The 26,631-nt window shown below is 46.5% G+C and overlaps 1 protein-coding gene across 2 annotated transcripts in view; it reads right to left on the bottom strand.

Annotated features, from left to right (window-relative positions):
• The window catches only part of BAIAP3 (BAI1 associated protein 3), a 152,129-nt gene that overhangs the window by 52,570 nt on the left and 72,928 nt on the right, over window positions 1–26,631 (bottom strand). For both annotated transcript variants that reach the window (XM_029577623.1, XM_029577624.1), the window contains exons 4-10: window positions 23,008–23,094; window positions 21,094–21,201; window positions 19,916–19,975; window positions 17,150–17,216; window positions 3,920–4,133; window positions 2,922–2,966; window positions 2,196–2,273 (exon numbers count right to left, since the gene is read on the bottom strand). In XM_029577623.1, coding sequence (XP_029433483.1) covers window positions 2,196–2,273; window positions 2,922–2,966; window positions 3,920–4,133; window positions 17,150–17,216; window positions 19,916–19,975; window positions 21,094–21,201; window positions 23,008–23,094 — 659 coding nt within the window. The remainder of the gene's footprint in view (window positions 1–2,195; window positions 2,274–2,921; window positions 2,967–3,919; window positions 4,134–17,149; window positions 17,217–19,915; window positions 19,976–21,093; window positions 21,202–23,007; window positions 23,095–26,631) is intronic.

Genomic DNA, 26,631 nt, shown 5'->3' with positions numbered 1-26,631 from the left:
CCTCTGAGTGTGGGATTGCTCAGCCTTTAGCCTCCTTGCTTAATGCTTATTCATTTCCCCCGAGTTTTACTTTGGCGAGCGGTGCAGTTGTGGCTCAGTTAGACCCAGGGTCTCCGTTCTCCCTCGATTCCACTGGCACAGCAAGCGCCATGTATTTGGCCCTTGACGTGGACAGACTGGGACTCCGTGGAAGCGCAGGAACCAGGAGTCTCTGTCTCATTCCTAATGGCCCTGATCCCTTAATGCCCGCTCTCACCCACCACCACCGCTTCCGATCAGGGCCTCAGGAGTTTGCATTTCACACTTGGAAGCAGGGGGCGGCCCCACCGTGTCCTTTACGGTTTTCAAAACGGGACCGTGGCAGAGAAGCCAGATGCGGCTTAAGGCACAACCAGTGTCCTTGCTGGCTCAATGTCGATGGCAGGGGAGGGGAATCGCCTGGGGGTGACCGAAGGGGAATTGACTGGAGGGCTGTTACCAGGGTGAGAGTGTGAGAGAGAGGGACAGGTGACTGGCACCAAGGGATGGTGAGGGCATGAAAAAGAGGATTGTGCTGGGTCTGTGTGTGTCTAAGAGGGCAAGTGGGGTGGAGGGTCAGGGAGAGAGGGAGGAAGAGAGATAAAGAGACCTGGGGGTGGGGATGGGAGGCAGGACCTAAGCCCAGGAAGGAAGAGCTCCCTTTCCCAACCCAGATCCTCCCTCGCCCGATCCCCCTCATCCTGAAACCATCCTCCTCTTATCCTGGGCTCTCTCCCCAAGCTCAGATTCTCTATTCTCCCATCCGAGTGTCACCAGCCTCTTCCCCCTTCCCCAAACCCAGACCCCTTCATCCTTCTCCCTGCTCTTCCCTCTCCCCAGTTCCAGCTTCTCTCTTTTGCCTCTCTCCAGTTCCTTTCATTGTCCCTGAGATCCCTGTTCCCTCTTCTCTCCTCATCGTACAGATCCCCTCCCTCCCCAGCTTCCCAACAATGTTACCCAAGATCCCTTTCCACCACCCAACAAAAACAAATAAACTAAACAGACACAAAACCAGGGCTGGAAAACTTTATTTTTATAATGTAAAATAAAACGTGCAGGATTTAATCTGCACAAAGATGCAAAGATATGCAACTGTGCCACAGTATTTCAGAAACGTTGCTGCAAAATCTCTCTCTGAGTTGCCATAAGGAACTTGGGGCACTTACTATACCCCTGGTTACATCTACAGGTCTCTGAAGATCAATATTCAATAAGCTGGCAAGCGGCATATTTATCCGGGGGAAAGCTATGTGCAGAATGTCTCACGGATATTCAGCGGTTCTTACCCGCACAAGTCTCTCACGGATTATAACTTTTATCAAAGCCACGACTGCTATTTTTCCGAGCAGACGTCTGCATGTAGCTTTAGCCAGAGAGTCCTCCATACGCACTCTCACTGTCTCAAGTTTAGCCCCGCCCCTTTCCGCGCGCACAAAATGTATGCAGCTGGCGGGAATGTAGTATTTGCGCGTGTAACTGGAAAAGCTTAAACTGCAGCCTCTTGCTGTTTTACAGTACAGGTGCATGCGGGAGAGGTCACAAAAAGCGCTCGGGTAGGAAGAGGAGGATTGCTTTCCAGCCATCGTCTTAACATTTGTTTTGGGGGTTTTTTGGCCATTATTTGAAGAGCAGCGCCATTGTGTCCGCAGTAAAAAAAACTAAACTTTGTTTAAGGCTTGTAATGAACCTTAAAAATACTAACATGAATGTTGCCTCAGTGCCGGAAATCTTTCTACAATATAAGCGGCGCTATGACGCTCTATGAAGTTATGTGCGCACCCTTAATGCAGTTAATGGTAGCGCCAGGCAGTGCTTTTTTGGTCCTGAAAGTCCTTGGGGTGGGGTGGGGGTCACTTTAAAACAGCCCGGGCACAAACACCCGCAGACTTTAGGCAGAATTTCCAAAGGGGACTCACGAGTATGAGTTGTGCCGTTGCACGCGTAGACGCGGGGGCTGGAAGTTCCACCTGCTGCGCGCACATTTACACGCACACTTCCAAAAACTGAGAGTGCGGGCGTAAAAGCTTTCCCCCGCCCAGAACGCTATCGCGAGCACGGGGGGGGGGGGGGGGGGGGGGAGTAAACACAAAATCACGTTTCTGGCGTGTTTTAGGCAGGTAAATGACCCCCTCCCTCCTCTCCCCCAACAGCGTCCTGCAGAGCTTGCGAGACAGTACCTGCCCATGCCTTTGAAGCCGCTGACTTCGTTCAGTTTTTTGCAGGCCTCCGCCACGGAGACGTCATCGTCATGGTCCCTGGGAAACAGAAAGAGAGGGAGTCGATGACGTCGGTCGTCTCGTCCTGCTTCACAGAGGTCCCACTGTACGGCAGCATCGCAGCGACGGACTCGCAGGCGGCGAGCTCCCCGCGCGGGGGACTCGCATCTTGCGCCTCGGGTAGCCGCTCGGGGCTCCCGTGAACCTGCGCCGGGTGCCTGATTGCATCACACCGGGCCTTAGTCAATAAGCAGCAAGTCCTTTCTGAGTAAGGCCCCAGTGAATTTCTTTGAATTTTTTTGCAGCCCTGGCTTTATAAAATTCTATTTATGGATGCATTTCCTCGCTCAGATATACAGCACCAGCCATATTTGTGGCGCTGTGGAAAAATAAACTGATTATTACAGCAGCAAATATTCAAGAAGCATTAGAAAGAAGCGCTGAAGCACCAGTGGGTGGTACCAGGGGGGAGGGGGAATGACTCTTAGTGAAAGGATCCGCTCGCCTACAGTAAGATGTTAGGCTGCAGTTTCTGGTGTGGGGGTACATTTTCAGTGCAGCTGGATACGGTAACTCGAGGTTCATCCGCAGCCACGCCCTAGGCTACGCCGTCGCTGAAAGCTGCCCTAAAGTATCACTGGGCATGTAATGCACTCTCTGAAAACGTCCCTGTTAGCGGGCACCTACCAGATATCCAGATGAAACTGGTCGTTGTAGATATCATCTATTTCACTACAAAAGAAATGAAGACACAGATATTTAACCGCCACGCTAAGGACCGTATTCATCCTGTGAGGCATAAATCAAACCCAGCTTTGTTACTTATTAAGAAGGTGACTTGTGCGCACCAAGACCACAGACTGAGTACGTTTTTAAAGGAACGTGGTGCAAAGCTGGCATTTACGCGTGAAAGGAGGCTGAATTCCTATATAAACAGAAAAAAGGAGGCGCCTATTTTCGGTTTCATGCGCAACTTTACCTGCGCAAACAAGGCGTGGGGTCTGGGAGCGTTCCAGGGCAGGGTCAAGAGGGCACGCTGTTTTATAAGAGATTTCCACAAATTCACCAGGCAATTTACTTGTGCACTTTTACACCCGCTAATGCACTAGTCTAGTGCAACTGGTAGCAGAGTTGCCTGTTGGGCGCTAGTTTTGGCTGGGAAGTCTGGGTGAACTTGGGGGGAGTTCAGGGGTTAGGTGAACGTGCCTGCACCTGCCTCCATGTCTAAAATCAGGGTTTTACACATACATGCCATATTTTTTGCATGTATACATTATACGTGTGTAGGTTTACAAAACAGGTAACGTGCGTGCTTTCGATGCACTGAAAATATTTGCACATACTGATACATACGTGCCTACTTTCAGAATTGCACGACCCGGTGTTTTATAAAACTGTGCTGCAACCCGCTCCACAGCTGCTGAAATTGGAGGATAAACCTCCGTGTGTCTGCGTACGCGGACAAGTCCAGTAACGTGACTAGGTCTGAAAGTTAACCTCCCTGCTATGTGACAAGAAAGCTCCCCCCCCCTCCACCCACAGCGACCCAGTGATTAAAAATGGTTCTTCGCAGCAGTGGTTATTTTCTATAGGACCCGTCCCTCCTGCAAGCCAGGCCCTGCCCCTATAGAGAGACCAGGCAGGAAGAGGACCGCAGGCAGGCAGCGCTGCGCTTCACTACTTACAAGTGAAAGTTCTCCTTCCACAGCGGATTCAGCGTGTTGCTCTTGACCTCTGTGACCTGGATGTACTTGGCGGGCAGCACTTCCTTTATGCTGGACCTCTTTTCCACTTTCTCCTTTTTCTTTCGGAAGCTGAACTTTCTTTCCTTCCTTTCCTCGGTCTCCTTTGCGTTCTGCAGTATCATGATTCCCAGCATGCAGTACGGGTCACTGAAGCCTGCCCAAAGGTCAAAAGGAAGAAAACAGAGAGCCTCCAGGCTGAGCCCGACCGCAAAGAAAACGTATCCCTCTCATCCTCAAGCGAGTAACGTGACCTGGGCCATCCATGACATAAACTGAAAGGGGCTCGGCATTTGCCCTCCCTTCTCCCATTGTCCCCTTACATAGCTACATAACCATCCAGTAAAAGAAACCCAACAAGATGGCTCCTCTCGGCCACTCTTCTTAGAGCCCCAAGGATATCTGCGCTCACATAAGCAGGGTAACTCTCCCCCCCAACCCAAGAGTCCCCTCACCTCCAACAGAGTCCGACACGATAGCCAGAGAGGAGCATCTTTTACCGAAAATACCATTCTACCTTCATCACTTCAACTTGACTGGGAAGAGCGATCAAACAAACCTATCGGTAGCCCTCCACTGTACCTGGAAAAGGGTTGTCATCCCACTAGGGTTGTCAACTGGCTGGAATTCAGCTGGTCTGGCCAGTTCAAAATATTAAAGTCGGTTATGAACTGCCCCTCCTGCTGCTTGCTGGCTGTGTTAGAGAGTAAATTGTTCCTTTCCAGAGAGTTATGCATAGAAAGATATTGGATCATCATCATAAGCACTACTGGTGAAACACCTACATTGCTTTTTCTTTTTTTTAATCATAGGTCCCCAACATTGTTATCTAGCTTTTAAAATTGTTTTTTTTATGTATATAAAACCATCATTGTGAGCTGTTTCTAAATTACGTATCTTGTGCAAAGTCCGTGCTTGTACAGCCGGTCTATTCTTGCCACGTGGTTTACTCCACCAACTATGTTAAAGAGCTCACAGCCAGCAGGCACCAGGACCTCAGCCCAGCCAATCTGAGGAGGAGGAGGACGCAAAAGCTACTCCATCTCTGCCGTGCCCTCTCCCCCTACCGCATGGGCTCTCTGCTACCGAGGGGACAGGAGCAGGAGGGGATGTAGGCACGGCGGAAGCTCTTCCAGCTCTCGGGAGTTCAATCCAGCTCCTGGCGGAGAGAGAAGGAAGCCACAGCAGCAGGCCCGCTGCGTATGGTGGTGCTGGGGAGGGGGACGGGGGCAGAGGAAGGGACGAATGCTGAAGTGGGCAGGAGGGGAAAGACAAATAATGGGGGAAGTTCAAGAGGAGGTGAATGTTACGGGATGACGAGAAGGAGTGAATGCTGGAGGTGGGGGGGGGGGGGGGGGGCAGTGAAGAGGGGTAGTTTCTAGGTGAATGGGAAAGATAAGGGGGAGCGGGGAAGACAGGGTGAATGCTGGATGCCGGGGCAAGGCAAGCGGGGACAGGAGATGGGGAGGATAGGAGAATGTGTGTGGCAGGTTTTTCCCCCCCCCCATCACAGTTGGCAACCCTACCCGCCACCCTCTGAGCATCTCATCCAATGACTACAAGGTTTCAAATTTGCCATCCTCTCCTCGCACAACACTTTAGTTATTGTTGGACATCTTTGAACTCTCTCCAGCTCTGTAATGACTTTCCGACATTATCGCTGCACAAATACGCAACATTTTTGACGAGGGCCGGTGCTTCCATTAGGAAAAATAGGCGATCGCCTAGAGCACCAAAACTTTGGGAGGGCACAAAATCTTGCCAGTGCAAGGCATAAAGGGGTCCTGTGCCAGATCTAATACTGCTAAATAGGGCCGGCACAATCAGGCGGTCGCCTAGGGTGGTATCAGTGGGCACGGTGACGCTGGGGTACGCAAGGGCACCATTTAAAAAAAATGTGAAAGAAGGGGGCGACAGTAGTCGCTAGGATAGTACGACACGCAAGAGAGAGAGCACTGTAAGAGGGTGACCATAACTCTATATTTATTTATTTATTTATTTTAAGTTTTTCTATACCGGCATTCGCAATAGATATCGCATCATGTCGGTTTACAATTAACAAGTAGATAGGTAACAAAAAAGGTAAGAAACATTTATCTTAATAATAATAGTAATCGTTGTAGTAATAATAATAATAAAAACATTAAACAAGAGAAGGTTAAGGTATGCAGTTACAATAAAACAAGGGAGTGATACAACTTGGAGCATAGAAAAGAAGCTGGGGATTAAATAGAGAGAACGTAAATGTCAGTCAATGTGCTTAAAGCATTAATGAATTGTCCTTGTGAGGTAGGGATATTAATTATGCGGTAGGGATATTAATTACCATGAATGAGGCAATGTCTGGGCGCCTAGTTAATAATGGATAGATTCAGTTTAGTTCAGGAAAGGCTTTCATGAATAGCCACGTTTTGAGTCTTTTCCTGAATGTGGGCAGGCAGGGTTCCAGTCGCAAATCTGGTGGGATTGAGTTCCACAGTGTTGGTCCTGCAGTGGAGAAAGCCCTGTCTCTGGTGGTTATGTGCCTCATGGATTTGGAATGTGGTACTTGTAGTGTTTCTCTATAGGACTCTCTGATTGGTCTGTTGGATGTAAATTTTTTGAGAGGAATTTGAAGGTTGAGTTGAGAGTGTTGATGTATAGCTTTGAAAATAGTGGTTATGGACTTATAAATGATTCTGTAGTGAATTGGCAGCCAGTGCAGGTCTTTGAGGATTGGTGATATGTGGTCTCTTCTCCGTGTGTTAGTTAATATTCTCGCAGCCGTGTTTTGAACCATCTGAAGGGGTTTCGTGTGAGATGAAGGGAGACCTAATAGCAAAGAGTTGCAGTAATCTAGTTTAGAAAATACTATTGATTGCAGAATAGTTCTGTAGTCATGAAATGGAAGAGAGGTCTTATTCTTTTTAAGACTTGGAGTTTATAGAAGCAGTCCTTAGTGGTTTGATTTATGAATGCTTTTAGGTTTAACCTGTTATTTAATGATAGCTCCCAGGTTTCTTATTTGAGGCGTTTGTAAATTGGGTGGAGGATTTGAGTCGGTGTTACTGTTTTCAGAAGAAATTAGGAGGAGTTCGCTTTTTGAAGAGTTTAGTATTAGATTAAGGTTGGAGAGGAGTCCATCAATTTTTTTCAGACAAGTTTCCCAGAAATCTAGGGTTTTGCTGTAGGATTCTTTGACAGGGATGACTATCTGGACGTCATCTGCATAAAGAAAGTGTTTAAGGTTTAAGTTAGTTAGCAGTTGGCAAAGAGGGAGCAAGTAGATATTAAAGAGTGTTGGTGAAAGGGAGGAGCCCTGTGGAACTCCCGTAGATGAAGGGTAGTGTTGAGATTCTTTGTTGTGAATTTTGACTTTGTATTTTCTGTTCCCTAAGAACGATTTGAACCATGATAGTGCTGTTCCTGTTATTCCGATGTTTGCTAATTGAGTTAGTAGGGAGGAATGGTTAACCGTATCAAAGGCAGCTGAGAGGTCCAGGAGGATCAGTAAATAAGTGTGACCTTTATCCAGGCCCATGATGAGGTAGTCGGTCAGGGAAATTAGTAGTGATTCAGTATTTAAAGCTTTTCTGAAGCCATATTGGGATGGGAACAGAATGTTATGTTCCTCGAGGTAGTCTGAGAGTCTGGAGTTGACTAATTTTTCCGTTACCTTAGCTATGAATGGGAGATTGGATATAGGATGGAAATTGGTGGGATCATTAGGATTTAAGTTGGGTTTTTTCAAGAGCGGTTTGATGGATGCAATCTTCAGGTCGTCAGGGTAGATTCCTTGTGCTAGGGAGCAGTTAATAATGTCTGTCAGAGCATTGGAGATTGTGTCTGGTATTAGCAGGAGAAGTTTGGAAGGGATGTGGTCTAATGGGTGAGATGAAGGTTTCATTTTCTTTAATGTAGAAAGTAACTCAGTAGTAGTGATGGGTTCAAAGGATTGTAGAGTAATGTCTTTGTTGTGGTGGAAGTATATGTTGGATGGCGTTGAAGTGTTGGTTCTCAGCTGTGTTATTAGGTTAGAGATTTTGTTACTAAAGAAAAGGGCCAGCTCTTCTGCTTTTTCTTGAGCTAAGTTGGCAGGGATGTCAGGAGTCGAGGTTTGTGTTAAGTTAGATACATAGGCAAAGAGGGCTTTGGAATCAAAGATTATGTGATGGATCTTCTGTGCAAAGAAATCCCTTTTTGTTTTTAATGTAGCGCTTTTGTATTGGTGGAGTGTGAGTTTGTAAGCAGAGAGGGAGGTCTGTGTTGGTGTTTTCCGCCATTTGCTTTCCTTCTGTCGGAGGGATAGTTTTAGTTTTTGAAGTTCTTCTTTAAACCACGGTTGTCTTTGGAGGTGTTGTGTTCGAGTTTTTTTGTAGCCAGGGGACAGAGATTGTTAGCTGCTGTTTCTGTTATTTTGGACCAAGAGTGAATGGCTGAGTTGGGTGAAGAGATGTCAATGAGTGGGAGTTCTGGGCCAAGATGATTGTGTAATTCCTCAGATGTGCAAGATTTCCTGTATATGAATTCCGGTTGTGGGACAGGTTTTCTGCTTGCTTGTTCTAGCAAGAAGGAGGAAGATATTAGAGTATGGTCAGACCAGGGAACAGGTTGGCATTTGGGTGGAGTTGATTGAGAGATGCTAGAGTTTACAAATATTAGGTCCAGGGTGTGACCTGCTCTGTGGGTGGGTTTGTTTATGATTTACTTAAAGCCTATGGCCGACATGGCGGTTAGGAAGGATTCGCAATTGGTTGAGAGAATGGGGTCGTTGACGTGCAAGTTAAAATCTCCCATTATTATGGCGGGATGCTCCAGATTTAGGTAAGTTGTTGTTAATTCTAGTATGGGTGATGCATCGGATTCTAGAAGGCCTGGAGGAGCATAGATTAGAAGGATTTGCAGACTGTCAGATTTGAATAGGCCTGTTTCTATTTTTGAAGGTGAGTTAATTGGGAATTGAGAAATTTTTAGCTCTTTTTTGGCTGCTAGGAGGATACCTCCACCCCTTTTCTTCTTTCTAGGGATGGAGAAGATATCGTAGATTTGATTTGGAAGTTGGTTTATCAGTGCCGTGTCCGTGTGTTTAAGCCATGTTTCAGTTATGGCGCAGAAGTCAGGATTTTTGTCCAAGAGAATGTCATTGAGTATTAGTGTTTTCTTGGAGAGCGATTGTGCATTGAATAGTATCAAAGAGAAGAGAGCTAGGCCTAAAGTTTGGGTGAACGGGGAGATCATGATGGGGATGAGGGATTTGTAGGTGGGAGGGCGTGAGATCAAAGAATGTTTTCCTGTGAGAAAGGTCCTGTGCTGGAGGATTGGAATTGGGAGGCCCATGGTCATTGAGGTCAGCTTGTAAATGGAGGGCTGTGTTGTAGTAGAGTACTAAGTCTTGCTTTCTTGAGAGGTATGTATGGTGAGAGCAGGATGGGTTTGATGATGGTTTGAAGACTAGCAGTGTTGTAGAGTGGTTTGATAATAATGTGTGATTGGAAGAGAGGCTGCTGGATGACGAGTGGATGAGAGGCTGCTGGATGACGAGTGGATGAGAGGCTGCTGGATGACGAGTGGATGTAGGGATTGCTGGGAGGAGGTTGGGTGAGTGACTGCTGGAAGAAGGATTGGATGCGTGCTGGAGATTGCAGTGCAGAGTGCTAGTACTGGTGTGTATTATCTCCTGGCTCTGGGACGCTCCAAGGAGCGCGACCTAAGGGGCAAGCCCCTTAGGTCGCGCTCCTTCGGGCGTGCGACGCACGGTGCGCGACACCGTTGTGAAGATGTTTGATTTAAAGGGTTTCTAGCTGCCCTCTGATAGGCCAACTGCCGTATCGGGGGTGCGGCTACACTTACCGCTTGGCGTCTGGGTTTTTTCTGTCCCTGTCCTCTCCTCTTCCTTATTGGAGTTTGTAAAGTTTTGAAAATTGTGACGTCAGATCCTGTTCTCGGGCCAAATCCTGCCTCCTGGCTTCTGATTGGTGGCAGCGGGAGGTCGGCCTGCTTGCGGGTCCCACGTGGCCTGCGGGTTTGGAGCGCAGGTTAGCTGGGGCTGAAATCGGTGGTCGGCGGGGTTTGGATCCCGGACGGGGCGGCGCCGACGGTGCAGAGAAGGCCGGCAGAGAAGAAGGTGAGCCGCAGGTTTGGAGCGCAGGGCGGCTGGGGCTGCGATCGATGGTCGGCGGGGCAGGGTCCCGGACGGGGCGGCGCCGACGGGGCCGAGGTGGCTAGCCGCGAGGCAGGTGAGCACGGCAAAGGGACTGGCCGGAAGAGCGCGCCCAAATTTAAAGGGCTTTTACCTCTTTTTTTGGTTTTTTACGTCAGTTCCTGTCTTCCTGTTCTCGGGCCGAATCCTGCCTCCTGGCTTCTGATTGGTGGCAGCGGGAGGTCGGCCTGCTTGCGGGTCCCACGTGGCCTGCGGGTTTGGAGCGCAGGTTAGCTGGGGCTGAAATCGGTGGTCGGCGGGGCTTGGATCCCGGACGGGGCGGCGCCGACGGTGCAGAGAAGGCCGGCAGAGAAGGAGGTGAGCCGCAGGTTTGGAGCGCAGGGCGGCTGGGGCTGCGATCGATGGTCGGCGGGGCAGGGTCCCGGATGGGGCGGCGCCGACGGGGCCAAGGTGGCTAGCCGCGAGGCAGGTGAGCACGGCAAAGTTGAATGTGCCCTGTCAGAGGGCACATTCAACTCAAGGTGGGTTTGGGGGGGAGGGGCGGCATTACAGTGGTCTGCCTAGGGCACTATCACCCCTTGCACCGGCCCAGCTGCTAAAGAAGTGAGCAGTGTGGTGGAGCCACTATCTCCGGTAGGCAGGAGTGCTGTGCTGGAAGTTGCACGACCAAAGATCTGACAGCGTGCCAAGTACTCTTCCACCGGCCCTGACTAGGAATCACATCTCTGTCCTTACAAGTCATTCTTCTTTTTCACAAAGTCATGCAGATTTGGAAATCCTTCCCTATTACTTAATGGTTTTTTTCATTTAGGCTGCTCAATCTGACAGCTTTGAGAACGTGCTTGAAATGTGTCTTCCGTTTGCTTTTTGCATCCCTTGTTTACAGCCTGCAGTGAAATGTTTTCCTACATGTTTCTGACATCTTTTGAAATTTGAACAAATACTGTGAAAAATTATGCTTGCGCTTCCACACGTTAGCGTTTATTATATTTCAGGCAGCTGATCCTGTGCATAATGACTGTAATGGTACATGCAAAATGTCCTTGAATAACAGATTATATTCTGATCTATTAAACAAAATGCAATTCTTATGTTTTGCTGCATCATTTGTAGATTGAAGTGAGCTCTGGGGATTTGCATGCTACAACAGCAACTGAAACATTACATTTCCTAACAGTAAATGCAAAGAGTACATTTTCTGCTGCTCCTTGGGATAATCAGGAATGGGGATGCTGAAGAAGTCGTCAGGACCATCACAAGGGGTGGGCATGAAGGGCAACCTCCCTGGGCTCCAAACGGGGGGGTGGAGGGTTTTAGAGGATCGACAGCAGAAGATCATCCTCTAAATAAGACAGCCAGGGGATAACATTCCCTGCATGGCAAGGGCAGGACTGTAAGGTTTAAGAACATAAGAAGTTGCCATATTGGTTGAGACCGAGGGTCCCTCAAGCCCAGCATCCTGTTTCCAACAATGGCCAATCCAGGCTACAAGTACCTGGCAAGTACCCAAAAACTAAGTCTATCCCATGCTACTGATGCCAGTAATAGCAATGGTTATTCCCTAAGTCAACTTGATTAATAGCAGTTTATGAACTTCTCCTCCACGAACTTATCCAAACCTTTTTTAAAACTCAGTCACACTAAATGCCTTAATCACATCCTCCAGGAATGAATTCCAGAGCTTAATTTTTCCATTAAGTGAAAATGAATTTTCCCCAATTTGTTATAATTGTGCTACTTACTAACTTCCTGAAGTGCCCCTAATCCTTCTATTATCTTAAATAGTAAATAACCAATTCACATCTACCCATTTTAGACCTCTCATGTTGGTGCAGAAGTGCACTCATCTGAATAAGAGCGCTAACAGGGCTCTCTCATCCTATTCCATGCTAGAAGCAAACAACTTCAACCCTTTATGAATTCTGGGTCACCTACAAACCGTGAAAACCAGTCTGCCGCCGCATTAAAAAGGGAGTCTTATTGGAACAAATCCTTTCCAAATCTTTTCCTCCGCTTCTCCCACTTGAAAATCAGATTTCTCTAGTCTGGCTGAAGCATCAGAAGGTAAAGCAGGCCTCCCCTCCGCTGTCACCCGTCCTTGTTAGGCCCACATAAGGGAACATTCAGAACCTGCAGTAAAAGCGTTTGAAGCCAGGGATTTTTATTTAAAAAAATAAACGTGAGCTAAATAAATATTTAAAATTCAGTTTAAACAGCACACTTGCACGTGCCCTACTGGTGTCACTTCGAATACGGATTTGCTATTTCGCTGCTGAGTTTCAGGATATCCACAAAGACTATGAAAATTTATCTCCTGCATATTTATTGTGAATATCCTGAACACCCAATTGGCTGTGGGGCTCCAAGGACAAGTTTGGGAAAGCATCATTTTGGCTGGTGAGGTCTGCAGGCCTGTGCTAAAGCTGGGGACCGGAGGAAAAACGAGGAGAAGTAGGAAGAGATGCCACTGGGCCCAATATTCAGTCCCATTTAGGGAGCCAAGTTCAGATTTAGCTGGCTAAATGGTGCTGTTTGCATATCCAGCTGTTGTCAGCAGCTGCCACTTAGCCAGGGCTGGAAAGCTGGAGAAACACAGATATTCAGCATTATCCAGCTTAGATAGCTGGGTAAGTGTAGGACACCTATTCGATCGTCCTAAAGTTAGTTGGAAAAACTTCTGCGGTTTAACTCTAAGAAAGCCGAGTACATTCAGCAACGCAGCAGTGTCACTAGAAATCCCAGCCAAGTCAGCAGGAGAAGTTTAGGTAGCCAGAGAGTGGCTCAATATCGAGCCCGCTGGGTCTGTGGAATAACCTGACTGAGGCTATCAGTTCAAACAAGCCCACTGTGTAATACATTTGGGTAGGACTGGGGTAGATATGCTAATTACGTGTATGTACACTAAATAAGAATAGGCCCATCAGTAACATCCATAACCAGAGTTCGCCGTTAATATTTGCAGCTCCAACATCATATTTCATGACAAAATCCTCCGTTGACCGTACTTATAACCACCTCCCTTAACCCTCGGTCCTGGCCTTGCTGCCTTAACTCAAAGCCTTGGCTAGGACCGTAAGCCGCACGAAGCCGGCCTCTTCATCAAGTGCCTCTGCTCAGCGCAGAATACTGTGCATGCCAGGGGATATTTATATGTCCTATATGACATATAAATCAGGAGAATAATAATTCTGGTGGGCGGTACTGAGCTCCCTTTTCTTGCCTTCATCTATTCAGTAGCAAGGCCTTGGCTCCCTCCTTACTGAGTCTCTCGAGGCTACGTGCACAGACACGTTAACCTGCAGCGGTGCTACTCTCCTGCAACGTGCCCACTCCCAGGCCCTTCCCTGGTTATCAGCCTTACAAACCCATTGCCACATTTTACAGGTGGGAAACATTTACCCCCAGGTTAAATGACTGCACATCTCTTACAAGCATGAGGGAGGAGGAGGAGAAGTACGTCTGGCTCCCAGAATATGCAGCACGACCACCGCAAACCCATTCATTCAAAGGGGAGCTACAAGAGACCTAACGTTCAGAGCTGGCCCAAAAATTGTGTTCGGAACAAATTTAACTCTGAGACGGTTTCTGAAATTTGTAAAATCTACTGCAAGCAGTTTGCTAAAGACTGCAAGGACCACCTGCTCTGCCCGTTTCCCTTCCCGTTGCAGGTGGGCATTGTTTGTTCGGGGCTGAATATATTAAGTTGGAACGTGCGTGGTGCTGGGTAGTGTTCAAGTGCTTTTGCTGCTGGGACAGACATATTCTTCCTTTTCTTTTTTCAAACCCTCGTACTGCTGGGATACCTGAACCCTGATCTGTATCAACCGCTACTAATTCTTACTTCTTTTAAAGACAGGGCTGATGACCGCATTCCTAATGCTCCATCAGTTCCACTACCACAACATCTGAATATTTCTGTCTGACTTCCCTCTTAGCCCAAAAAGGAAAAGACGAGCACCTGTCGAAAACTCAGATTACAGGAAGGTGAGCTCTCCTTTTTCTTCTAGTTTTGGATCAGTGTCCCTGGATAGGAGACTCCGCGATGGCTCTTTCAAGCACATTTCTAATGTCAACAAAATAAGATTACTGGCTGGCATGAGCAGGAAAAAAAAAAACTACCATAACCTACAAGATATTTGAGGGGAACTAGGGAGACTTGACACTTACAATCTGGAAAAGATCCTCGAAAGGTGGCGAACACTAAATAATATTCAGATAGCCAGTGAGTGGGAAGTTATTTGAGTAAAATTATGTCTGCAACTTGTCCTGGATATTCCGTGCACAAGTCTCCTCACTGAGTATATTCAGATAAAATTATTCATGAAACTTTATCTATCTGTGCAAAGCTGGGATTGTGGTTTTTCCAACCTGACTTGTGCAGGTAACTTTACCTGGACAGTGCTCAATATGCATTCTTACCTGGTAATGTTAAATGACACCCCAGATTGCCTCCTTTGATGCTTTTTTTTTGTGCAAATAAATTTTGCGTGCACAAAAACGTTGTGCGCAAAAAATGTATGCATTCGGCTTAGTTTCTGTGCAAGTAACTCAAAAAGTTATCTGCACAAGGGCAGACCTCCATGCTTTTCCGGCTTATCATCAAATCAAAAATAAAAAAACCACTAAACTATAAAAGAAAAATCCTAACAAACATGAAAACTGTTACGTTTTTATCTCTACAAATTCACAGTTCTGATATTTTGTAACTGAGCCATGAAAAGACCTTGCAGTGGCCTGACAAATCTCATCTGCTGATAGCGACCTGGCATTGCTAGAACCCTGATTGCCTTGACATATCCCTCAAATATCAAGCCTGCTACAATATAAAAATAAAAGAATCAACCTCATAGCTGGCACAAAAGTGTTCTTCTGGACGCAGGACATGAAAGAAAAAAGCTAGATGAGCTGATGCAAGTCTTAATGAACGAGACAGCGACAGGCATCGGATGAAATGTCACTGCACTAAGAGCTGATGCGATGGAACGGGCGCACGACGCGCGTGCACCGAGAGCCGATGCGATGCAACGGGCGCACGACGCGCGTGCACCGAGAGCCGATGCGATGCAACGGGCGCGCGACGCGCGTGCGCCGAGAGCCGATGCGATGGAACGGGCGACGCGCGTGCGCCGAGAGCCGATGCGATGGAACGGGCGACGCGCGTGCGCCGAGAGCCGATGCGATGGAACGGGCGCACGACGCGCGTGCATGGAAGAAACATGGCTCAAGCTTGGGGGATACGGTGAACATCCACTTTATACACAGAATGGTGACCCTTATTTACGAGGTAGCAAATTTGGATTTTAGCTTGGGATTGCCCTCTCGCAACGGTGAACTTATCTCTAAGTTTATGCCCTGCTCTGTTTCAATTTTAATTATTTAATGCACCTCTTAAGTAGTTTTGATTCTAAAATGATATTCGATAATAATGAAAAACCAGTGATCAAACCATGTCATCAGTTATGCAGAAGTTTCTTCCATTAAAGCAGGGCTTCCCAGACCCTGCATTAAAGCCAGAGACGTATTTAGATGTTTGCTGCAACTGGGCACTGCTAGTGCTACAGACCCCCTCACCCTGTACGGATAAGCCGGTCACCCTAAAAAGCAGAGTGCAACTGAACCAAGCGGTGTGGAGGCTAGCAGCATCACCGAGTTTAAAAAAGGCTTGGGACAAGTTTCTAGAGGACAGGTCCATAAATAACTACTAGCAAAACAGACTTGGGTTTCTCCATCTCTTAATTCCTGGAAAGGGCAAAATGAAACCAACTTTCATATTCGGATTTGCTGGGTACTTCCAGGTGACCTGGGCCAGTGTTGGAGACAGGATGCTGGGCTCAATCGTCTCACCCAGTGTGCATTTCTTATGTTCTTAAGTGTGATAGCACCTCAGGTCTCTGTGGCTAGAATCTCGTCCAACCATCCCCACTAAAAGAAATAGTTATTCTCTTATTCTTCGCCATGTTTTGAATTTCCTGGTGGACCGGAAGCCAGCACAGCTGCAGCAGATAAGATACAGGTACAGACAGATCGCCTGCTTCCTAACTGCACAGCTTTATGTAATACAAATTGTCTGCCACCAGGTTTTCTCCATGTCACTTAGTTTTCTATGATGGCGACTACATATCCTAATTAACTGTAGCCATTAGCCAAGCTTCCCTCAAACCAGAAGATGGCCCATCTTCTCTTTTCCACTGAGTTACTCATACCATTTTTCTCAAAATGATTCTGTAAAATGGCAACTAATGCCATCATGTTTTTACTACAGACTAGAACAGTGGTCCCCAACTCTGTCCTGGGGGCCCGCCAGCCAGTCGGGTTTTCAGGATATCCACAATGAATATGCATGAGAGAAAATTTGCATGCACTGCCCCCATAACATGAATATGCATGAGAGAAAATTTGCATGCACTGCCCCCATAACATGCAAATTTTCTCTCATGCATATTCATTGTGGATATCCTGAAAACCCGACTGGCTGGTGGGCCCCCAGGACAGGGTTGGGGACCACTGGACTAGAACATACAAATCTAAAGCTTAGCAAGTTTTCAGGGACCAAGATAAAGATGTCATCACAAACAAAAGACATCACGGAGCAAAACAATTTGTTTGAAAAACTTTGGCTTTTCAGCATTTTAGTTCTTTTTCTGCTTAACTCTCTCCTGCCACACTCATGATATATCTGGGCAGGGCGGGAGGACACTATAACTTATACTATTTCCTCAGATATCCTCTGAGCCCCACTCCTTCCAAATTCCTATAACAATTCTGTAGTCCTCACATTTTTCTCTACAGAAAATGCTCTCATCTTGTACTTTACTGAGGTCTGCTAGACAGGTGGCACCTTAATACTGCACATGCAATCAATCTGAGTCCAGCGTTATACTTCCCTCATCAGATCAGTGCAACCTGAGCTAAAGAGGACAGTGTCCGAAGATACAGATACAATATCTCAGAGGTACCAGCTTCCTTTCTATGTAAGCGGATTGAGGCAGCACCGGCGCTGCTTCATCACGTGATCAGAAATGGAACTTACTTACCATTGGGATCTTTCGCTAGGAGGTTCTTTGCCTGCATGACAGTAACTTTTAAAGCATATACAGGAGCCTGAGGAAAGCAAGGACATTTCTTATGAAACTGATGCCAACACCTGCTCACATACTTCTATAATGATCGGAGAGGAGGGGCTGAAAAAAAAAACAGCGATCTGAAACTGCAGCTGCGTACCCTGCCCAGGGTCTCTGCGATCAGTCCTGGACGTGGCTTACCGGATCCTGAACACACATCATGATAATAAGAGCCCAAGGAAATAGAGAATAAATTACAAACTTTCATTGGGGGGGAACTTAGCCAACTAGCATGAAGGGTCAGTGCTGGCCGGCTAAGAGGCTATTCGTCAAGCTCGTCTGTTTAGTACCCGAGAGACCTCTTTTTCAATTGCGGCACCCTCTCAATGGAATTCAATCCCTATAGAATTGAGATCTATGGATGATGTTAAGAAATTTAAATCATCCTATAAAGAATTTCTCCTTGCCCGTGCGTTCAGGTTGTAATGCATTGTTTGATTCTCATTTTGCTTCTGTGTTTATGATTATTGTATCGAAGTAAAAATGTTTATTTTTATTCAGATGTGTTATTATTGCATTTTTATTATTTTATATAATTTATAATGTTTGTTTGTTTTGGTTTTTGTTAATTTTCTTGTTTTTATTATGTATGTTCATTTTGTATATCGCTTAGGCCTTTTGTGTTAAGCGATTAATAAATTTTTTTAAATGAAATGAAATGAAATAATGTGCGTTGGGCAGAACACACAATTTAACCTGCACTTGGGTGCACATTTTTTGTGCATAAAAACTTTACTGTTGATGCAGCGAGGAGTTTTGTGCACAGAAAATGTGCACTCAGGTTAGTGAATCCCATGCTAATGATGGCATGAGAGACGCGCTAGCTTATCTCGTGCTTTCTTAGTGCTGGAAGCTTAACTTCTAGTCCAAAGTGGAGTAACATTTCCAGGGTTAATTACTGTTTGTCTGCCAGCAAAAGCTGGAGTTCTGGTGCCAGGACTTCTAGTTGGGATTTTATGCACAGAAAACATGCTCTGTGCACAAAAAATGCTCTCTGTGTCTGACAACCTTTTGTGTGCGGAGCACAGACATGATTTTTTTATGTGTGGAAACCATGCTTTATGCACAGAGACCATGTTTTCCGCACATAAAATAGGATGTCTGTGCATAAACCATGTTTTGTTGTACACTAAGCCTTGTCTTTGTGCACCTTCTTTAACTCCCGATGCAGTCGCTTACCCTTAGCTTACAGCATCGAGAGTTGAAATAATTGAGCTTGTGTGTTAGGAAACTGAGTGCGGGATTTCAGTGCCCGGTTTTAATGCTCAGCTTATTACGTCGGTCTCTAAGTCAGGGGGTGATCCCTGTGCGCAGAGGAAGCAGGTTTAACTCTAAGCCAGCTAAGGTTTAGGGAAAAAATTTCAACCGGAACCTTAGCCGTCTCTCTTGCGGCTGAGCTCCATTTTGAAAATTTGCCCCATGGTGAAAAAGTGCACAACGGCAACTGCAGGGCACGGAAATGCCTCCCCCCCCCCCCAAAGTGTCAATTCACATGACAGAGTTCCAGGTGGAACACTTTCAGAACATCCTTTATTCAAAATGACTGCAAACCCTACGTTTTGTTTTTCTTTTTATATCAGGAATAATCTCTCTTCCCTGTCTGACTGGCAGTCTTTTCTTTTTATTCCTCGAGATGTTAAACAGAAGGGCAGAGGAGTCTGGAAAAAAAAAACCCCACATTAGCCTCCTATTGATGACAGTGTTTAAATGTCAGATCTTGAGTTGTCTACTTGAGTGGGTGGCTGTAGGATGCTTTATCTGCACTGTTTTTAAATTATGTATGTTATCACCAGTAAAAGCTTCTAGGGTCATGTAACGAAGGATTTGCTGAAGCTGTGCCACTTTGCAGACGGTGTACTCATATGTGAAAGGAGATTTTCTTATTAGTCTGCACTGGGGAGGTTCTCAGATCTGTGCGGTCGGGTGACAAAATCCAGACTGCTTGGACCCCCCCTAGATAAAATCCTAGATCCATAAAATTAGGCGGTGACAAGAAGCAACCACAGCTGGAGGGGGCTGTAATGTGTGGCTTCCGTCGTTTCTCTCGTCCTCCCATCTCCCACAACCAAACACAATCCCATGCACATGCCAAGCACATCTGTGTGGCTCTGCGGCTTTCTCTCTTTGCAGTTCAGTTCCTGGGCTGACCCCGCAGTTGTACAGGGGTTTAACCAGGGAAGGAGTCTCTGAGCCTGGAATCCGATCCAGCAGGGCAGGGCATTAACCACCCCTACCCCTGTCTGGCAGCGGCCCCTGCTATCACCGAGCTCATTCCTTCTTTATCATTGCTAAATATGCGGAAAGTCTCTGCGGGAGGCAGAATAAAGAGAACGAGTCGCAGCGCAGAGAGAAAATAAAAGTAAACACCACCATCTGGACCAGATGTGGATACGTTCCCCAGTGGGCTTTCTACACAGGGGGAAACTCAAAGCAGATGGTCCAGTTCATGCTTTGCTCTAAACACGCGACCTTAAAGAACTGACGACACGTTTTGGGATGAGCGCATCTTCCTTTGCCACCCTTGCTTACCACCAAAAGTACACAAAAAAGAGGGATGATGTGCAGAAAATAATTCCCACTCACTGTAAGGGAATAAGAGATACAGAACTGCTGTGTTGCCGCTGAAACGTGCTTGTCCCAGTGTATATTCTGGCTTGGGGGGGTTAGACATTAGCTTACCTTTGCTTCCTTCACCCGTTGAAGAATGGACTCGTGGTCGCTGTCACTCAGCTCAAAAGCCTGCGAGTAATAAACACCAAATAACTAACACTGGCTGTAAAGTAAGAGAGCAATAATAAAAGGTTTTACATGTAAAAACGTGTTTACGCGCATAGAAACCTGGTTTGATTATTAGTCCTTCCCCCGGTTGTTCTATGAACATTTGTCTGTCAGGGAACAAAAGACGGGCTTAGGTTGGGAGGGGGGAAGGAAAAGAACGCTTTGCACCTGCTCCCATGCAAGTGCTATGTACATGAGCCCAAAAGTCTACCCACGTTGTGTGCAACCTGAATTTTCAAAGGGAAGCTTCCTGGAAATTTGCTTGCAGGTCCGTGGGTACAAAATTGCCCTCAGACAGAGGCATTTTCAAAGGAAAATGTAAATGTAACATTATTGCAGCAATTTTCAAAAGTCCATTTACCTGCGTTAAAACCCTTTGACAATTCAATAGCATATATTGTAGTAATTTTGAAAGGCGTTTGAAAATTGCTACAATACATGCTATTGAATTGTCAATAGGTTTCATCCGCATTAAGTGCATGTAATGGGCTTTTGAAAATTGCACCAATAGAATGTTACATTTACGTTTCCCCTTGAAAATGACCCTGTTACTAGAAACTTAGGCCTGGATTTTCTAAAATCGCAGGGCTTTGTGAATCACGCGGTAATGGGGGGTAGCTGGCAGCGACTTCGCCCCGATTTAGCTATCGCACACGAAAAGTCCCTTTTCGCATACAATAGGGTTAGAAAATAACCCCCTTAGTTACTTAAAACCACTAATGAAGTAACACAACTAAATTATTTTGTTGCCCAAGCCACTCAATGTGGAACATACTTTTACTTTTCAGCGTTTTGCTCTTTCTAAAAAAATCAGTAAAAGGCAAGCGAAAAGAGACTGCAAATGGATTGGTTTCTTTCGTTTCCGTTCAGTCCCATGTCCCAGAATTCCTGGAGTAGTTTTAGTTTAGATATTGGGAACCCCGTGTGAAAGTGACCGGACCTCGCTTTCAGGTGGGTCAGAAGTGCTCTGCTGAGTAACTAACTCGAGTCCCCTCTCTGCGAGCGCGACTGCTAGCTGTGACTTTTTCTGGTATTATAAAAAAGGAAAGGGGGTGGCCGCGTTAACAGAGCCGCCCTACCTCCTGAAGGTAACGGAGCAGCTCCTCCTGACTCGCCGTGTGCTCCGACGAAGCCACCCCGCACCTGTGCACGATGCTGTAAGCAGCTTCCTCGTACAGCATTTCCAGCTGGAAAGCAATTTAAAGACAAGGAAAAAAATAAAAATCACGACTGGGCTCGGAGTATAATAAGTTAGGAAAAAAAAAAAATCTGTCGTGCTAAGGCGTTTGTATACAGCCCCAGTTAATCACTAATATAAAAGTCTTTCGTGCAGTAGGGCAGGGAGACTGGGATTGTGAGCCCCATCGGATCATTTATCATCATGTGATCCCCCGACTCTCCCCACGCTCCAACCAGCACCAAAATGAAAAGACGACATTTTACACACTTGCTGCAGAATTCTGAAACAATTGAAGTCTCACTATCACACACTAAAGGTACTTCTGTTGCATAAGCTGTGTACCTGGACATAAACAGCCTCCAGCTCCCATCCCAAACAGCCATTGCTGGATGCGGGCGACTTCTAGCCACTTTCCTCCATCAGTCTTGAGATCTTTGATTTCTGGCAACATTTTGGTATTTATGAAAGCAACAGGACTCACTTCAGCTCAGGGACAGGAGGAGGAGGAGGTCCGGCTGCAGCCCAGCAGAGCGCCTCCTGCTGGTCACGGGACAAAACCCACTTCTCCACCTCACTCCACTCCTGAACTCGGAGCAAGCAGCAGCTGCGGGCAGGCCAGCAGACTCACGGGGACCCAAGGAACCCCCCCCGGCCCTCACGCTCTCTCTCCAGAAAGGAAGCGCAGCTGCTCTGGTGCTACACCTTGCCCGGTGGAGGGATGTGGGTTCAATTCCCGGCTAAGGTCTTTCATTCCCCATGTCAGTCGAGGCTAGAGATGCTGCAGAGGCAGAGCTCACAGCCCCGAGGGTGGGGGAAGTGGGGAGAAGAGTGTCACAGTCATTGTGCCATGGTGCCACCTAGTGGCTCGATTTAGGACCAATGATAGTAAGGTTCTGGAGCCCGGTGAGTGCTCCCAGGGCCAGGACTGCCCTGGGAGTGACTGGAGGCAAGTTGGGAGGGGAATATAAAAAACAGTTGTGAATAAAACTCAAGGCACTCGATCCCAGCTCTGGTTCCCAATGTCCTGGAAGTAAAAAGGTGCAGGAGGAAACAATTGGAAGGAGGGGAGCAGTAGTGGAGAGCAGGAGCAGTCACTACCCCCTGCTCCATGGGGCTTCCAACCTAGATAGGGCTCACAGACAGGGCTGTAACTAAGGGTGGGGAAGCACAGAGCCCTTTGGGGTGAAAAACAAAAAAAGTAGGACATGATAGCTTGGGCCCAGGAAAGGGGTCGCTCTCCTCCTGCCCATTTGAGTTGAGAAGGGGAAAGGAGAGACAGAGAAAAGGGACTGGCGATCAGGATGGGGGGGGAAAGAGACAGAGATATGGGGCTAACCTGCCTAATTACCACCTGCAGGCACTGCCGCTCTGGAGAAGGCAGCCTCCCCCCTCCCCACGACGACCGTCATGGCCATCCGGAAACGCAGACCCGTTAGGTGAAGCTTGAGGTCCGAATGGGCAGACCCCGAGGTAGAACCCTCATCCACACACACAAAGCAGAAATCCAGGGACGAACTAGAAAATTCTCAAATTCTGACTCCTTATCAACTGTCGGTTAATATGTGCTACATGAGCCCTAGAGAAATACTGCTGAATCTCTGATTACGCTCTCCAAAAACATTCATCCAAAGCCTTTGCCCTCTCTTCTTTACATGGCTGCTATTATACAAAAAGAGAACTTTAAATAAGCTTTTTTTTTTTTTTAATGTGGTTACCAGCTATAACCCCATTATCCCTTTGTCTAGCAGCTCTGTTCCCTGCCAGCCTTCTAAGAAAATGTCTTGCTTTACTTTAAAATACGAGCATGCGTTACCTCTCTCCTAGTCAGCTTCAGCATTTCTGCTGCTTTATTTTCTCCAACGGTTTCTGGAGGAGGAGGAGCACAGTTATTCAAAAGACCCTGTAATAAAGATTAAAAAAAGAACTGTATGTGATTATATATACACACGTCAGTCTCAGGACAGTTACAAGTAAAAATACATCGTCCCTGTGGCCATACTGTGGGGAGGAAGAGGCCCGGTCATTACGCAATGGCGACACCTAGTGGACAGATTCAGAATTCATGATGGCAAACTTCCAGAAGGAGCCTTGGTCTGAGGCTCTGGCTGAGGAACACAGCAATGACTGGGTTAAGTGAGTTGGGAGGGGAAATAAATGTGGGGGGGGGGTTTGTAAAAATCCCCAGGTAGCCACAAATGAAGGTTCGTGGTGCCATGACGCCAGCTGAAGCGGATTCTGATTGAGCTGGAATCCCAGACTCACCTGGGTCTGAAACTTCTTGTTCAATAGAGAGGGTAACCAGCTACCTTGGTTTCTGAGGCTGGGAGTTGGTGGAGGAGCTACATCTCTCCACATCCTGCATTTATGCTGAAGCAAGTGATCCGACCTCTTCTGATGTCAGAAGAGTGATGCCTGCCCTCTCCTGTCAGGATCAATGTGCTTTATCGGCGGTCAGGAGCCCTGTAGCTCTTAACATGCCAGGAAGATGGGGTAGGGGGGGTCTGGGAATCATTAGACTCAGTCATGCCCTTTAAAACTGGAACAAATGTTGGGAGAATTGCAGCACATAGCACTCAATCCAAAGGATTTGGATTTTGGATTTAATTACTCAAGGTGAGTTACAATTCAGGGACACCAGATGGGTCTCTTCCCTAAAGGGCTTACAGTAAGTTGATATCTGAGGCAATGGAAGGCAAAGTGACTTGCCCAACATCACAAGGAGTGAGTCAGTGGGAGAATCAGGATTTGAACTCTGACTTCCCTAGCTCTCAGTCTGCTAATCTTATTATTAGGCCACTCCTCCGAAGGCTGAGGTCATGGAAGAAAAAGCAAAATTTGTTTACTGTACATGGTATTTTCTGTAAATAGTAGGATGAATTAGCCATGACATGTCATCTTGCGGCATCGTACAATCTCTCTCTGAGCATGAGTGGGATTTCCTATTCAGGCATTGCCTCGTGAGCCCCCTCAGTCAATTTAAAAGCTAATTCTAGCTAGGTAGTAGACTCTCCAGGGAGTTGAGTGGGTATTTAGCATGGCTAATTCATCCTGCTATCTATGGAAAACATAGCTTACAGTAAGCAAATTTGCTTTTCCATGGAAAAGCAATCCAGACCTATGGAGAGCGAAGTACTGAAGGAACAGGCTATGCAATACTACTTGTTAGAATTTACTGTCTGTTTGATAGATTGTCCATAAGAACATAAGGAATTGCCATACTGGGTCAGACCAAGGGCCATCAGGCTCAGCAACCTGTTTCAATAGTGGCCAATCCAGGCTACAAGTACCTAGCAAGTACCCAAACACTAAGAAGATCCCATGCTACTGATGGCAGTAATTGCAGTGGTTATTCCCTAAGTCAGCTTGATTAACAGCAGTTAATGGACTTCAAGAACTTATCCAAACCTTTTTTGAACCCAGCTACACTAACTGCACTAACCACATCCTCTGGCAACAAATTCCAGAGCTTAACTGTGCGTTGAGTCCAGATAGTAATTGGTCATGTTGCAGCTTTGCAGATGTCCTAGATATGTAGAGCTCGTAAATGGCCTACTGATGCAGCCATGGCTCTCACTCGATGAGCCTTGATAGAGTCTGATCTGAATGCTACCAGGGTATAACAATATGGTATACAGTCTGCCAGTCAACTGGACAATGTTAGTTTGGCCACTGCTATGTCTAGTGAGTTAAGACTGTAAGAGACAAAGAGCTGCAAAGCCTAACAATGTGGATGAATTCTTCTTTTGTAATATGCCAAGGCCTTTTTACAGTCTAAGGTTGCAGAGGTCTTAGGAAGAATGTAATATACGAAGATGATACTACTTTTGGTAGGAATTTTGAAACCACCTTTTGTGGAAGAACTGCAGGTAGGATGAGTAATGAACTAGAACATGACATTTACTGACCCATCTGGCTGATGTCATCACCACCAGAAATATTATTTCAAAGTTCCTAACATGGAAAGTAAGTCAACTCAAATGGTTCAAATGGCAGGTTCGTGAGTTGTGCCAGACCCATGTATAGATTTCATGGGTTTTGTGATTGGAGGTTTAGTCTGCCACGACCTTCATGAATTTGGACACTAGTGGATGAGTGGAGATAGGTCTATTCTTGATTTGAGTAATGCTGAGATGTACTCTCACTGATGAAGTGCTGAGACCTGAAGCAGAAAGCGATAGCAAACAGTTAAGTAACTCAGAGTTTGTATGAGAACAGGTCCAAGGAACCGTGTGGAAAATCTTTTCCATTTAAAGCTCTAGAAATGTATGACCTGCGGTTTATGCAATGGCTCCCAAACCTGTCCTGGGGACCCCCAGGTTTTCAGGATATCCGCAATAAAAACGCATGAGATAAATCTTCATGCAGTGGAGGCAGTGCATGTAAACCTACCTCATGCATATTCATTTTCATCCTGAAAACCTGACTGGCTGGGCGTCTCCCAGGACAGGTTTGCGAACTAATGAGTTAATAGAAGCCTATTTCTTTGCAACATGTTAAAAAAAAAAAAAAAAAACGTTCCGCACTAGAGCTGATAGATGCTAATGTTCGTATATTTCACGGCAATTCTGGTGGATGTAGCTTTTGATCCATAGCGTGTAAAGACACGGTTTCTCGGAATAAAGTGGTACAACGGTGCAGAGAGGACTGTATGTGCTGAGGTGCTCTGAATTTCCCAATAAAAGGTTTTTGATACAAAAAAAAAAAAAAAGGTGACAAATAGTCCATACATGTAAAAATCCTTCCCCAGTAAATATGCCAAACCCAGCAGGACCTAGCCAGTGAGATATTCATGCTGGCAGTCGTGCACATTTGAAAGCAGCCTGCATGTTCCTTTACATTGATTCCTAGAAGATGAAAAGAAAAATAAAGTTTGACCAGGACTCACGGTGCATGCGCCCCCTGCTCCTCTCCATTTCACCTCAGCGACACACAAGATGCGGCTCCTCCCTTCCCACGCTCTCCTTAGCTGCAAACGTCTATGCCTTTTGTACTGGAAATTGCCATTTTCTTGTATTTGGGAAATCAGACTGCTATTAAGTGTTCTGGTTCACATTTCCCACATGCGAGGTGCCTTATGGTGAAAAGGAGCCTGTAATTCTTGGAGAAGAAAAGCTCGTTCCCTTGCAAGGAAGCAAAACTGCTGGAAAGCAGCCCCGGCTGTACCTTGTGACTTTTGCGTTGTACGTCTGTGTCAAAATGTGAGGCTGCTGGCTCTGTACAGAATATTTATCCAGAGTTTGCACTTTTGTTTCAGACTTTTTGTTTGCACTTCGAGATCCATAACCTCTCACACCAAACATAAAATCACCCCCGCAGCCTGGCGAGCCTTCACGCTGCTAGGCAGAACATGACGGGTCTCAAAAACCCCCTTTCCCCCTCCTAAACCATCCCAATCTCTGCATTTCCAAGTCCCAAAAGCCCGGGTCGCAACATCGGG

The sequence above is a fragment of the Rhinatrema bivittatum genome, chromosome 14, assembly GCF_901001135.1.
Source record: "Rhinatrema bivittatum chromosome 14, aRhiBiv1.1, whole genome shotgun sequence".
Lineage (NCBI taxonomy): Eukaryota > Metazoa > Chordata > Amphibia > Gymnophiona > Rhinatrematidae > Rhinatrema > Rhinatrema bivittatum.
This window is presented reverse-complemented; position numbering and strand designations above follow the sequence as displayed.